The sequence below is a fragment of the Hyperolius riggenbachi genome, chromosome 3, assembly GCF_040937935.1.
Source record: "Hyperolius riggenbachi isolate aHypRig1 chromosome 3, aHypRig1.pri, whole genome shotgun sequence".
Taxonomy (NCBI): Eukaryota; Metazoa; Chordata; class Amphibia; order Anura; family Hyperoliidae; genus Hyperolius; species Hyperolius riggenbachi.
Genome location: NC_090648.1, coordinates 242,337,019 through 242,351,399, shown reverse-complemented (window position 1 = coordinate 242,351,399; position 14,381 = coordinate 242,337,019). Strand labels below are relative to the sequence as shown.

The 14,381-nt window shown below is 41.2% G+C and overlaps 1 protein-coding gene across 2 annotated transcripts in view; it reads right to left on the bottom strand.

Annotated features, from left to right (window-relative positions):
• Positions 1-1,313: 1,313 nt before the first annotated feature.
• Positions 1,314-14,381, bottom strand: part of TAF3 (TATA-box binding protein associated factor 3) — a 159,186-nt gene continuing 146,118 nt past the window's right edge. For both annotated transcript variants that reach the window (XM_068276060.1, XM_068276059.1), the window contains exons 5-7: positions 8,072-8,333; positions 3,897-4,003; positions 1,314-2,295 (exon numbers count right to left, since the gene is read on the bottom strand). In XM_068276060.1, the coding sequence (XP_068132161.1) occupies positions 2,184-2,295; positions 3,897-4,003; positions 8,072-8,333 (481 nt within the window). In that variant the 3' untranslated portion in view covers positions 1,314-2,183. The remainder of the gene's footprint in view (positions 2,296-3,896; positions 4,004-8,071; positions 8,334-14,381) is intronic.

Here is a 14,381-nt window from a genome sequence, read left to right as displayed (position 1 = left end):
GGAGGCTGGGTAAGTGTTTTTTTTTCACAATGATCGCGCTGCTCATCGGAGAGTAGCGGATCATTGCGGGGCTTAGATCAACGAACGGGAATGGATTTTCCCGTTTATTGATCTCCGGGCGAGCGGCGTGTTTACTAGCGGCGGGCGGCGTGTTTACGAGCGGGAGCGCGGGCAGCGGCGGGAGCGCGGAAAGTACGGATTTCTCCGTCCCTGGGGGTTAAAGGATGGAAAAAGGGACGGAGAAATTTGTACGGTCGGGGGTAAAGTGGTTAATTGCATATGGATCCATGGGCTTGATTCACTAAGACTAATAGCAAATCCTGCAATAAATCTGCAGTGTTTCTACTTCCTGCTTTCATGGAAGCAGACATATTAACAGCCTGTGTTTACTAATTACCTCTCTGCATTGGCAGCCAGCTGACACAGCTAAGGGATAACATTATAACTTGTGCTTAGTGACAGATGAGGGGGAATAGAGGCTAAACTCTCTAAATACATACAGGATGCATTTCTATATGTTCTCCTGTCTTGTGCAAGAGTTCAGATCCACTTTATCTACAAGCCAATCTGAAAATATGTCCTACAACTGGCAATGTCATCAGTTAGCTTCAGTGTAGTGTTAATATGCAATACAATAGACGTGAAGCTCCACTCACAACCTCCATCCACCGAGAGTGCAGGAAAGCGGGCTGCCAAAACCTCGGATCCAAGACTGTAGAGAGTGAAATCCGGATTTCACTCTCTATAGTGTTAATATGCCTTCGAATGAAATCAGACAAGTCTTAGGGCTTATTCACGCTGCAGAACTGCTTCGTATTAAAGCGGACACAAACCAAACATTTTTTTTAATTAAAAATATTTAGTTGCACCACTCTGACACATACAAATATAAATAAACACTCCTTCAAGCCTATGAGCATTTCAGTGCATGTTTTTCACCCTTCTCTTTTCATAACTAGGATTATACAGGGGGCAGCCATTAGCAATTCCCCCATTGCCGGACACCATCTACTTCACCAGTTTGCCGGATTTCGTCCCGGCAATTTGAAAGGAAGGGAGGGGTTCCTCCAATAAATGTAAAATATTTTAGATTTGTCATCGTGCAGCTGAAAAAAGGCTGCTATTTATTATTATACTTTAGAAAATAGATTTTATTTCTGAAATCTTGTATTTTTAATTTGGGTCCACTTTAATTTTTTTACAGTGTTTAGAGCAGTAATTTAATTTTGAGTTCAATCTCGCTTTAGAAACTGATATAGGAAGATTATAAGGACCAATTCACTTTCAGAATATAAAATTATAGCACAAACATATCATTTAGACACACTTTAATATATACAAAACGTACTTTCAGATGAAAGGTAAGAAATATGCAATGCTGCTTTATGTAAAACAGGTTGTCGCAACAGCAGAAAATTGTTGGACGTACACAGAATTACACCTCTCTCCCATAACGCAATGGGGAGTCTACAACCCAAATCAGTGCAAAACCAAAGAGGCTGCTGAAACAGTATATGCCAAGTACAACACAACAGGTCAAAAGATGGTTAAAAAAATATGATCAAAATAAATCTAAAATATATTACAAAATATTCATGATGAATGCTAGGAAATAAGTGGTGGTGGGGGGGGGGGGGGGGGGGGGAATAGAAACATTTCTTTAAAAATATATATATATATTTCACAAAGCCAGAAGTCATGTATTTAAAGTAGCGCCAAATGGGGAAAGAAAAACGCTGTGCACATTTCATAAAGAAAAATTGTACTTGACATAGCTAAGGAACTGCTTCATTTGTGATTACTATGAAGAGCAGATGTGTCCAAAGCAAAACAGGTGCAGTCCTGTTGAGTCTTTCTTTATATCTACTATATTTTACAGCTTGTACAGTAATCAAACAGGCTGCAAGTCCCATTTGTGAAGACCAAAACAAATCTGCTATACAATAAAAGAGAACTGTAGGAAATGGGAGAACCATGGCAACGGGCTCTCCATTCAGGTTAGTATCTTGTGACCAAACTTTCCTTCAGATACTGTAGGTCCTCAGGCTTGGCTTTACGCGCCAGTCAGACTGCAGCTGGGGCCTGCAAGTTGTCCATTCAAGCAGTCAACATAACTGGCAGTATCGCCAAGCCACAAGCTCCTCTATCAGAAGCACAGAGAAATAAAGCGAGATTGGTCTCCACTAGTGGGCTTTGTGCTTCCGTTTTTTGTGCTTTTTGTCTTTCTTTTTGCTGTCACATTTGGTACAAAACCACTTATCCACCTCTGGTTCTGCAGTGAGTCCAACACAAGGCCTGAAACAGGAAAACAAATCAAAATAAAAGTTGGATAGAAGCATATACACAGAGCATCATCTAAATAGAAGATTGTTGAGCATATAAACCTTTTGGAACGACCATTGTACACATATACTACATAGCCAACTGTAGGCACATTTTATTAAGAAACTCAAATTTTAAGATCACCAGACTTAAAGAGGAACTCCAGTGAAAAAAATGTAATAAAGAAAGTGCTTCATTTTTACAATAATTATGTAAATGGTTTAGTCAGTGTTTGCCCATTGTAAAATATTTTAAATCCCTGATTTATATTCTGACATTTATCACATGGTGACATTTTTACTGCTGGCAAGTGATGTAGCTGCTGCTTGCTGTTTTGGCAGTTGGAAACAGCTGTAAACAGCTATTTCCCACAATGCAACAGGGTTCACAGACAAGAAAATGCCAAGAGTACCACGGTCCTCAGAGTTTCTTGTGGGAGGGGTTTCACCACAATATCAGCCATACAGCGCCGCCTGATGGTCGGTTTGTGAAAAGGAATAGATTTCTCATGTAAAAAGGAGGTATCAGCTACTGATTGGGATAAAGTTCAATTCTTGGTCGGAGTTTCTATTTAAATGCTTCTAAATTCTCAGTATTATCTTACCACACGTGGCAGCATATAGTCCAACTGCACCAAACTTGATGCAAATAGCTGAGGACTGAGCTGTGTGCTTTTAAAGTGGACCTGAACTCAGAACTCCCCTCTGCTCTAAAAGATACACAATAGCATAATAACTTTTAAACAAAAAACATTTCTTTGTTACAGCCGATACAAATCCTGTTACAGCTTGTACTTTCTAATGGGCTTATCTGCCGTGTCAGTCATGTGACACAGGTTGGAGATCAAATAACAACTAGTGATTAGACACAAATGAGGGGAAATTACACAGGCTAAACTCTTTAAATACATACAGGGTGCATTTCTGTTATGTTTTCCTTGTGTCCTGTGCAACAGTTCAGGTTCGCTTTAAGAGTTAAAGGACAACCGAGGTGACACGCGACATGATGAGATGTGTATGTATAGTGCCAAGCACACACATAACTAGGCTGTGTTCCTTTTTCTCTTTCTTTGCCTGAAAGAGTTAAACATCAGGTATGAAAGTGGCAGTTTCTGTCCAGGTCGGGACATGGTCAGACTACAGCATAACCCTCAATGATAAGCAATTACAGCAATAAAATACTTTCCTGTCAGTAAATGGTTTGTGAGAGCAGGAAAGAGATAAAAAAAGCGTCAATAATTCATAGATTTGAGCTCTGGCATACTTCAATGAAGGTGTCATTGAGCAGAGACTATGAAACAGTAAAAACCTAAAAACTAGATTTAAATATAAAATAAAACGGTTGGAAATCTAAAAAAGTCATTTTTAGAAGGAGGATAGATACAATTGTTGTAAAAACACAACAGTACCAACTTCTTTCAGGAGAGGCCTGAAACACAATGGTGGTATATTGTAATGAGCTAGATCAAAGAACACGTCAAAAGATAATGTGCAGCCGGAACAGGTTGGGTTTTTTTTAGTGCAAACTGTAAAAATATGTCATTTTACGAGCAATGTCAAGTATGACTCTCTTACCAGTGATACCAGTCATCACATCCATCGCAGCCAATCATTGGACTACCATCATCAGCTTTATTGCATCCCGGACAGATCCAGATCTGATTGCCCCATTCATCACGGATCTACAAGTACACAAATTATTGTAAAATATATACAGTGAAACAACCTTGAAATAAATTAGTTAACAGTCGTACATAAAAGCTTACCTGAAAACATAGTTTAACTATTTAATACAGGAAAATATTTTTTATATAGCACTGACACCTTCCACAGTGCTTTGCTGAATAATATATATATATATATATATATATATATATATATATATATATACACATATATATATATATATATATATATATATATATATATATATATATATATATATATATATATATATATATATATACACACACACACACACACACACACACACACACATATATCTTTATCTTTGCTGAAGCTAAGCATGGAAAGGGCACGGTCTATCCATAGGAGCTGGCAGGCTCAATGGAAACACTGAAAAAGCTCAGGTCACAGTAGTCACAAGTCAGATCACTGAAGGTGACCTTGGAAAACACTATACTGCACTGTATTGGCAACTGTGCTGCTGTAAGTTCGAGTAATGCAACTTGAAAATGGACTAAATTGATTTGTCCATTTTCAAGTTGTATATGATTGCATAAAATCAGCATCAACTTAGAATTATTTGCTCCTCATTGATTATGACTAGATCTGTATAACTGGGACTCCTGGAGATGGTGGAGATGGTCCCCTTTCTACAGTTTACTGGTGGGCTCTGGAGAGAGAGGTGACATTTCCACTGAGCCCTGAAGTAACAATATGCTCAATGTACTGGAGTCCAGCAGTGGGCACACTCCAAAAGATGGCACAACAGAGTTTACTGACGTGCTGAACTAAAAAATACAATGGGATTGGGAAATGGAACACAAACACAAAACACCTAACAGCGAGCGCTTTAAGAACTGGAAATGTGGGCGCAGCCGGTGCCGCCATAGGCCATAATAGGAATAACTGCTATAGCAGAGCTCAGCGAGTAAGTTGGGCGCCGTCAAAAGAAGGAGCACAAATTACTACAAAAACACTAACTCCTCCGCAAGCAATAGCTGGCAGCCGAATTACATTATTCCCCACTATCCGCAGCGACCTGGAGGGGGAATAGTAATTAGCGTCACCGGGACTTGTGCAGGAGCAGGGTGAGCAGTTTATCGACTTTACCCTGCGCCCAAATCTCCCGGCGGCTGAGCCATGTGCAAGCCCTGACAGAGATTCAGACACGTTGCCGGTTCAGTACAATGAAAGCTAGTGATAGAATTTGACAGTGGTGAGTAAGGCAAGCTTATTGAAAATGTTTCTATAGTTCTGGGATCCTGAACATTTACTGTGTTAGACAATCCAGCACATCCCAACACTGAAAACAGATAATAGGTGGGGACACATTAAAAAGGAGTTGTTGTTTTTCATTTCAAAATTAAAAGCATGCTTAAAAAAATCAGGATAGGTTCCCTTGAAGACTTTCTTTTTGAGACTTTCCTAACTTTCAAACTCTGTAATTTTACTTATTAGCCAAACATTCCTTTTCAATTTGCTGATAAGATCAAGGGTATAAAAAGTTGTTACTGAGTAACTTTCCATTTACTTTATGACATCGTTGTCACTTCGCAGTAAAGGACAAGTGAAACTAAGCTGGAAAAGCCATCACAGTGAGCTACACTTCACCAATTCCAATCCTGCTGAAATATTTCTGAAGCTGTAACACACTGTAAGGGTGATCATACACAACAAGATGACATGGGCCGATCGGGAAACAACCGAATGGGGCCCATACATGGTACAACTTCTTCATTTTTTTTCGATTAGATAATTTTGTTTGATTATTCTGTTAGATCCAATATAAAGTTTTCCCCAACATGTTTGATCAGATTTTTATTGAAAAAAAAACGGGATAGTAGTTTGTTATTCTTGATCGCAAAAAAAAGGATTTTTTTACTTTCTTTCAATTCGATAATTTTGGTCGAATAAACAGGAAAATCAAACGTTTTTATTGTATAAAGTATGGGCACCATTACAGGTGTCTCTGGAAAATGTCAAAGACTATTATTCTTGTATAAGACAAGCAGAATATACCTGGCATGACCGTTATCTGCTTACAGGGAGATTGGGGTGAGTCTAAAGGCGCGTACACACGCCATACTGCCGGCAATGATGGGTCTATCAGACCCTCCCGCTGGGCGGACATTCAGCCGACAGTAACACATGTGTAGGTGCTGTCGGCAGACTGATAAGGCTGTTTCTGAATGATCCGCTGAGCCTTATCAGTCTGCCGACAGCGCGTGCACACATGCAACTGTCGGCTGAACGTCCGCACAGCGGGAGGGTCTGACGGACCAGTCGTAGCCGGCGGTATGGCGTGTGTACGCGCCTTTAGGACCTAGTAGACAACTGCCTACTGTCAGGAAGGATGACTGAATGAACAGAGCTAAACAACTGGTGTCACTACAGTCTCTCTTTCAAGGAATAACAAGGTGAAAGACCTGGGGGAAACAGGCTATACATAGTTGTCGGCACATTTGCACACACTTACCGAGGTGGTCTGCTTTAAATCAGTTCGGTATAGACCAGGGCTAGTGTTTGTTAGTGACCTTTCAACCAGCTCTAGTTGTGTGGCGCATGCACAGTGTCTCAGTGCCACCACTCTGTCTGCACTCCTGCTGCATTCACATCAATGTAATGTGCGCATGCCATTAGCGCAGACAGAGTGGAGCAGCCTCCAATTACTTAGGAAAAGTGAAAATTATTCTAAACTTCAGTTTCCCACTCCCCAAGGAAAATAAATTATTTGAGCCAAAACGGCGGCAGTAATTACTTACTCAATTCTTTGCCTCAATGGGCTAGTAGAGATTGGAATGCTAGTACAATGCTATATATATTACTATTTAGTAGTGCAAGTAAATACCATGGAAAGCCTTGTAAGATGAAACGACAAACTATTCCTGTGCTTGCCATACACTACAGGATAAGCAACAGCTTTAGTAAACAACTGATATCCCCATCAGACTGAGAATCAGGGGAAAGGTTCCAGGTTGGTATATGGATTTATCTAAAGAGCTCTGCCATTGTATGCTCTGCTTTTCATTCTGATTCAATGCATACACCATGAGATACTTGGCTTGAAGCTGTCTGTTATGAAAATGTAAAATCAGGATTGAAATCATTAGGCGATTGTGATTTGCATTTACAATGCTGTTCTGCTACCAGTGCTTTTATTTTGGTAGTACCCTTTATGCTATGAATAATCTTTTACAGCAAAGAAGAAATGCTGATTTTTATACCACTTTAAATACTGTGTGTATGCTTTTGCTTTTCTTCTGTGGATTGGACAATCAGTTTACTGCCTTGCACCACATGATTCACTGAACAACCACCATTAGGAGCTGTCTACTGATCAGCCAAAGACAAAGCTTTGCAACTGTCAATTCCCTGCCACACCCTCTGCGTCTGACTGATAAATAGTACTTACTGCCTTTCCAATAGACCTGATATTTTAGCCAAAATCAATCAAGGCACTTTTTGTTTGATTTGACAGGTTTATTGAATCAACTGTCTAATCCAGGGGTTCTCAAACTGGGTGGTGGCACCCTGGTGCGCCTCGGGCACCTTTCAGGGGTGCCTCGGCATGCATCCCCATCCTTCATGCAATACCATCATATAATGCAACCGCGCATTGATATACAATGTGGCTGCCTTACCTGCTAGTTAACCTTCAGTCCCTGCAACCATGGGTGAAGTTGAACATGAGAGGAATCATGGTGCCTAATAAGCATCACTAGCTACTTGGAGTGGGTCATCGCCTGATAAGGGTCATAACGGCATTTCGGTAGTTGTTTTTGCTGAGGGGTGCCTTGAAAAAATATCAAAGCCATCAAAGGTGCCTTCACCCAAAAAAGTTTGGTAACCACTGGTCTAATCAATTAAAAGTTTGCATAGTGTGTGGCTAGCTTTCGTTTCCCAAAGCACACCTGTATCCACATATAAAATAGGAAGCCCGAAGATTTTGACTACCGGTATGTTACAGTGTATTATTCTTGGTGTTCATTTATACGAGATGACTACAGTATGGCGCTAACATAAAAGAAATAAAGAGAAGCTGTAATGGTAGAAGGAATACTCACCACATAAGTGCTGACTGTTTCTGTAACAACACTCCTGTAAGGGGTTTTAGAATTTCCAGTATTTGGTCCAGGGGTGGCAGGAACTGGATTTGGAGCAGGTGAGGCAGCTGCTGGAGGAGGAGGAGGAGGCGGCGCTTGGACTGGAGGAGGTATGACGAGAACTGGCGCAGGTGCTGGAGATGGGGCGGGGGGAGGGGATTTAGGCAGAGAAGGTGTTGCAGCTGCCTTAGCATCTGGTGCAGGTACCACTTTGCTGATGACTCTATAAGGAAAAAAAGAAAACATCTTTGCTGAGTTCTGTATCTTTGTTTTTAAATAATAAAAATAAATTAGATTTAATACCAAATACAATATAGCCAGATAGAAACTGATTATGAATAATAATTTGCTCTCCTTCCTGTGTTCTATAACCTCCTAGTATAGCTAACCATAAACATAGGGTTATAAAATCATCTGAAAAGTATATTACAAAGTGTGTATATTACAGTTACATAAAGGTCTTTGAAATACTTTATTATATACTAGTGAATCAAGCCGGTTTAAAAACGGGCTCTAGGTCTGTCACTGCCGCACGCACCCGCCCACTCGGCCCCTGTCCCAACAGCTGTCAGAGCAGGACATGAGCAGTAGTGCAAAAGCACTGACACAGGGACAGAACGTAGGGACACTTGCCTTTTATTAGGTAGGATGTTATGGCCAGAACCCGAAGTCTGGCTACTTCAGGTTCTGCAAACACAAAATTGATCCTTTTGAGAATTATATACAAAACGTAACTTAATAATTTTACATAAAAATTTCATACTGATAATTATTGACCTACTGAGGTAAGGTTCCTATATTTTTGATGATCAGATATTGCTGCCAATAAGGTCAGTTTTCGTTAGTTCAAAACCTATTCCTCAACTAGATTGCTGTGTTCTCATATTCAAAAAAGAACCCCCCCCCCCCACTAATGGGGACCACTTCGGGTTTTGGTTGGTCAAAACTAGAAGTGGCCGTATCACTGCAGCCAATGTGAGAGACTGATTGAATCATGCCGGCTCTGTTCCTGTCCCCCGGCTCTGGCTCCAAGGCCCCCCTCTCTCCTATTGACTTCAGCAGCATGGACATTACATGTGATAACAGCAAATGATATAGCCAATAAACGCTGTGTGACGTGGGGTCATACTTTTAACACAGGTGGCTGTTCAGTCCAGCCAAGCAGTATTGAAAATGAAGATATGAAGTCAGCACGGCAAAACCAGCCAGCCATGTAATAATTAAGAAAGAGAAGAAAAACACAAAACTAACAAAAACAAAAAAATTCTCATTAGATATTTGATATAAACATAAAAGGAAAATCTATTCAAAAATAACATTCTGTTCAATGTTCAGCTGTTTTATCAATCCAAAATTGATTGGACAGGTCTATTCTTTATCTCAATGAGCACAGCGATTGCATCGAGGGACGCCTTTCACAATCATAGTTACCAAACTTCACACTCCATCGAGCAATACAAAGCTACAGGCATCCGCATATATATTTGATCACATTTCTGCAGAACCTATACATATAGAATCTTATGGTATCCACCCTCCCCACAGAGCAGTACATGCTGCTTGACCAAGAGCTGGGTAGCTTGGCTGTACACCGCATGTAAACAAAGTGCCATCCAAAACAATTTCTAAGAATCGTCTTGAATGACAATGATAGCCAGTGTGTACATAGCTTAAGCTTTGTCAATGTTCTGCCCATCTACAGAACTGCGTTATCGAATATCTTCAGACTACCTCAAATACTCACTTTCATGTTACACATACTTTAAGGCTACACAACAGAATATGTCTACAAAACAAAAGAAAAGGCCTTAGTTGTTACTCTAGTTCAAATCCCACAAGATAAGAATGTTATGGCTGAAGAAAGAAGTATATGCTGGTGCTATTACCTTGGAATTTGTACCAAACAATTAAAACAGGACAACACCGTCACACATAAAAGGTGGCACACTTGTCAGGGCTGACAAGGAAATCATAGGGTAAGAGTCTCAGACTTGAAGATATTTAGAAAAGCCCTGCAAACACACTCTCAGGAACGTAAACGTTACAGGAATTGTGTTGTTGCCAACTGATGAATTATTGACAAAAGCGTAATATTTCACAGAAAAAAATGCTCAGTTTCGTTTCACAACAAAAAAAAGTCTACAAACAGGTATGTGGCATGCACACTCACGTCGATAATTCTGTGCTCAAGTTTCTACATTTACAAAAAGAAGAGCCTTATTTCAGCTGCTATTTCATATGCAGGTGACAAAATAAGAGCTCGTGAGGTAATTCGCATAATTTTCTGCTTTGTAGTTTTTACATACCAACTATGTGAATTTGTACAGGCAGAAGTGCAGTAAGGTTTGGTCTCAACACCTTTCAGACACTTTAGTTTGACCAAGACCTGCTGTATCTCCTTTGCCAACAGTTTGCCCCACTTCATCCCCGAAAGCAGGTGCAATTCAAGTGATGTCTAAGTTCCACACAGGCGTCTGCCCTGCCATAAGATTATCCAGTGAAGATGCAGTCAGTGTTAGTGCTGTGCTACACTTTGGCACATGCCTATATCAATTCAATTTAAATTAGCTTTATTGGCATGATCAGAATATATAAAGGTATTGCCAAAGCAAAGAAAAGACTAGGGGGATTGGGGTGGGGGGTGGTTGTGCAAGGGTGTGGGATTGAGATGCAATGGGTAGGCAATCTGTGGACACTTTCATATTTAGAACAGCTACAAGGCAACTGTGAGCTCTTATGCTGGCCAAAAGTTCAGGGAGAAGAGCCAACATGACCAAGCTAATCATAGACATGTGAGAAATCCTAATTAGGGGTGCTGCAGCTGAAGACCGTTGCCATCATGTCCATCCCACAACCTTCTCCTCAGTAAGTCAGTGACTCACAACAAAGGTGCGGTTAGAAAGAAGTTCAGATTAGAATCCTTGTTATGGGTAAGGCTCGGTTCCCACTAGTGCTGGACCAGCAGGTGCAGACAGTGTAGGTTCCGCTCCGATAGTCCAGCTGCAGCCTGGGGCAGATGAGTTACCCCATAGGCTATACGAGGGAATGCATCCAACTGCACTGAAGTTCGGTCTTCTTACGCCAACGGATCTCGGGGATCCGCTGCAGCGTGACAAGTGTGAACAGCCCTCATTTAGTTGTTCTTTCGATAAGCAGAGAATGAACAAAAATGCCCATTCTCCACTCTAGTGGGAACAGAGCCTTATGCTGGGCATACACTGCTCGATTTTGCCGCTCGATTCCGCAGGCAATTCTCTCATCTTCTGCTCATTTTTCTCATCTTTTTCCGGAGATAGGACGTGACAGAAATTATCCATCGAGCCATCTAAATGGCTAAAAAACAAACCGTGTATTTCCAGCATTAAGCTGGCCATACGCTGGCCCGATTTGCCGCCGTTTCGACAGCAGATTCGATCACTGGGATCGAATCTGCTGCCAATCGTTCGCGCTACACGCCGAATTTTGATCCATTCCGTCCGATCCCGTCGATCGGAAAATAACAGTCGATCGCCCGCGGGTAAAGAGCGCATCGCTAGCGGCGTTCGAGTGCCCGACGACCGACGCAATAGAGCTGCAATACATTACCTGCTCCGCCGGCGCGACTCCCGGGTCTCCGCTCTTCTTCTCCGCTCTGGTCTTGTCTGGTCCCCGGCATGCTTCCCTTTTTCCTGTCCCGGCAGGAAGTTTAAACAGTAGAGGGCGCTCTACTGTTTAAACTTCCCCCAGACAGGAAGAAGGGAAGCATGCCGGAGACCAGACCAGAGCAGAGAAGAAGAGCGGAGACCCGGGAGTCGCGCCGGCGGAGCAGGTAATGTATGCGGGATGGGGGGAAGCGGCGGCAGCACCACCACAGATTGTGAACGGTTTCAGGCTGAAATCGGTTCACAATCTGTTTGCAGTAAAGGTAGCCATACGATCCCTCTCTGATCAGATTCGATCAGATAGGGATCTGTCTGTTGGTCGAATCTGATGGCAAATCGATCAGTGTATGGCTATCTTAAGTGACACCACCTCGTATCTCCATTGTGAAAGGTACTACAGTATACGATTATGTTATTCATGGTAGGGACCACTTAAGCCTACAACTGTGATCTAGACCAGAAAAGTAATTTGGGGAAGGGAGTAAGGTGCACTAAAACTGTGCTGCATCTTTCAAAGAATTGTGCATTAAATAAAAGTCTCAGGATTAGAATGTGTATTTATTACAGTTTGCTTAAAACTATAAAGAAAAACAAAAGAGCAAACAGCATATATAGATCAAATTCAGCAAATCTAGTCTGGAGTCTAAAACATGTGGGAACTTCTCAAAGAAACATTAATGGAGACTCATTTCAGTGCTGATAACTTTTATCTTCAAGATGAAGGAGTATGTTAGACTTTCAGCTTCTCACATTAAAGACAGTACAAATATTTGCTAATTCAATACTTCCTTCCTGAAACAATCCTAGAAGCAAGGATATCTTGCAAGCAGAGAGGCACATGCATAAATACTGTAACCTCAGCAGTTAAAATGCTTCCTGCCAAGTTCCTTAGTAGTGTCAAGTAGAGTCTACACAATGTTCATTACAAACCAGCACCCAGGTTCATATGGCCATACAGACAGACGTGTCGCAAAACCAGCACTTTTCTGCATTACTGTATACTTCAATAAATGTTTGTGACATTCAACTTTCCAACATTAAAAAAAAATCAAACGTGTAATCCTAAGCGCAACTACAGTACATATGTTGCATTTTTATTTTTAATTAGGGGACCAGACAAAAGGGACAGTAATTTAAAATGCACCATTCAGGGCTAAGTCACAGTGCATAGCAACTGGAATTTAGTGGCACTTAGTGGCTGTAGAAAAATGCAATTATTATTGGGCATTCATATAGAGCCGATATATTCTGCAACGTTCTACAAAGTCATGCACTAGCATGAACATACAAACTCCATGTAGATAGTGTCCTGGCACACAGTGCTGCAAGATGAGAGTACTATCCCCTACACCATCATGCCGACACGTAAGCTTCATAGCTCTCAATTGGGTCAGTTCCATAAAAACAAACAGGAAATGGCCAGTAGATTGACTAGCAAACTCCTCTCAGCTCCTGCTAAATGAGCCAATTCACCCCAGCTAAAAAATAGCCATCAATGCCAGAAAGCACCTGTAAGGGCTCAGTCAAACAATGCCACATAAAGAGTTATATTAATATCCCACTGCAACCTCTTTACCACACTGCCTCTACCATTTAGGTTTCTGCCTGGTAATGGTATCTCAATGCAGCCACTGAAGTTATAAAATGATAAACACTGAAAATTGGCAAATGCATGCTGTGTGTGTGTGTATGAGGCTTCTGCCACATCTAACAGTCAGTTGTCCCTAAAGTTACTGTAGACTACTATAGTGCTTGTTTTCCCAATGTTTTTTCAAGCAAATACTGCCAGGAACTATAGTGCAAAGACTGTTGCATTAATGATTCCGAAAGCATCAGTGACTACCTGCTAAAAAGCACCAGTCAGCACCTGATACAAATACTAGTCTAGTCCAGGCAAAATAGAGCTCTTGAATATTATTTATTTTTTTTCTGAACATCTGTAATGCAATAGTCAGACAGGCAAAATCTGTTAACCTTGCATGAGTTTACCAGAGAACTGGTCTGAAGTCAATTTAAATTGGCCATAGACTTTAGAAAGTGTTGGGATTGTGTATGCGTACCAGTTGATGAACGCAAGTTGATCACCAGCTTCCTTTCTCCTGAATAATTTTGACACAAATGTATTTACTTGTGCCATGTGAAGGCACAGGTAGGGTCCCCCTACTTGTTTTTGTCGTACTGGTTCTACTGAAAAAAAAATGTACTAATTTTGATGGATTTTTTTACTGTAATTTGCATTAATTACGTATCTGTTACCCACTTTTGTCACCAAAGTACTCTACAGAGCACACTGCAAAATGGAGATGCTATGAATATATTAGAATAGGCAAGACAAGACAAATAACATTTATATTGCGCTTTTCTCCTTGCGGACTCAAAGCGCCAGAGCAGAGCAGCAGCCACTAGGGCACGCTCTATAGGCAGTAGCAGTGTTAGGGAGACTTGCCTAAGGTCTCCTACTGAATTAGTACTGGCTTACTGAACAGGCAGAGCCGAGATTCGAACCCTGGTCTCCTGTGTCAGAGGCAGAGCCCTTAACCATTACACCATCAGCCAACTGCTGAATACCTATAAGAACAGCCTTTACTCCTTCTCATTAAACACACCGGTACCACAGTGATACACAGGAG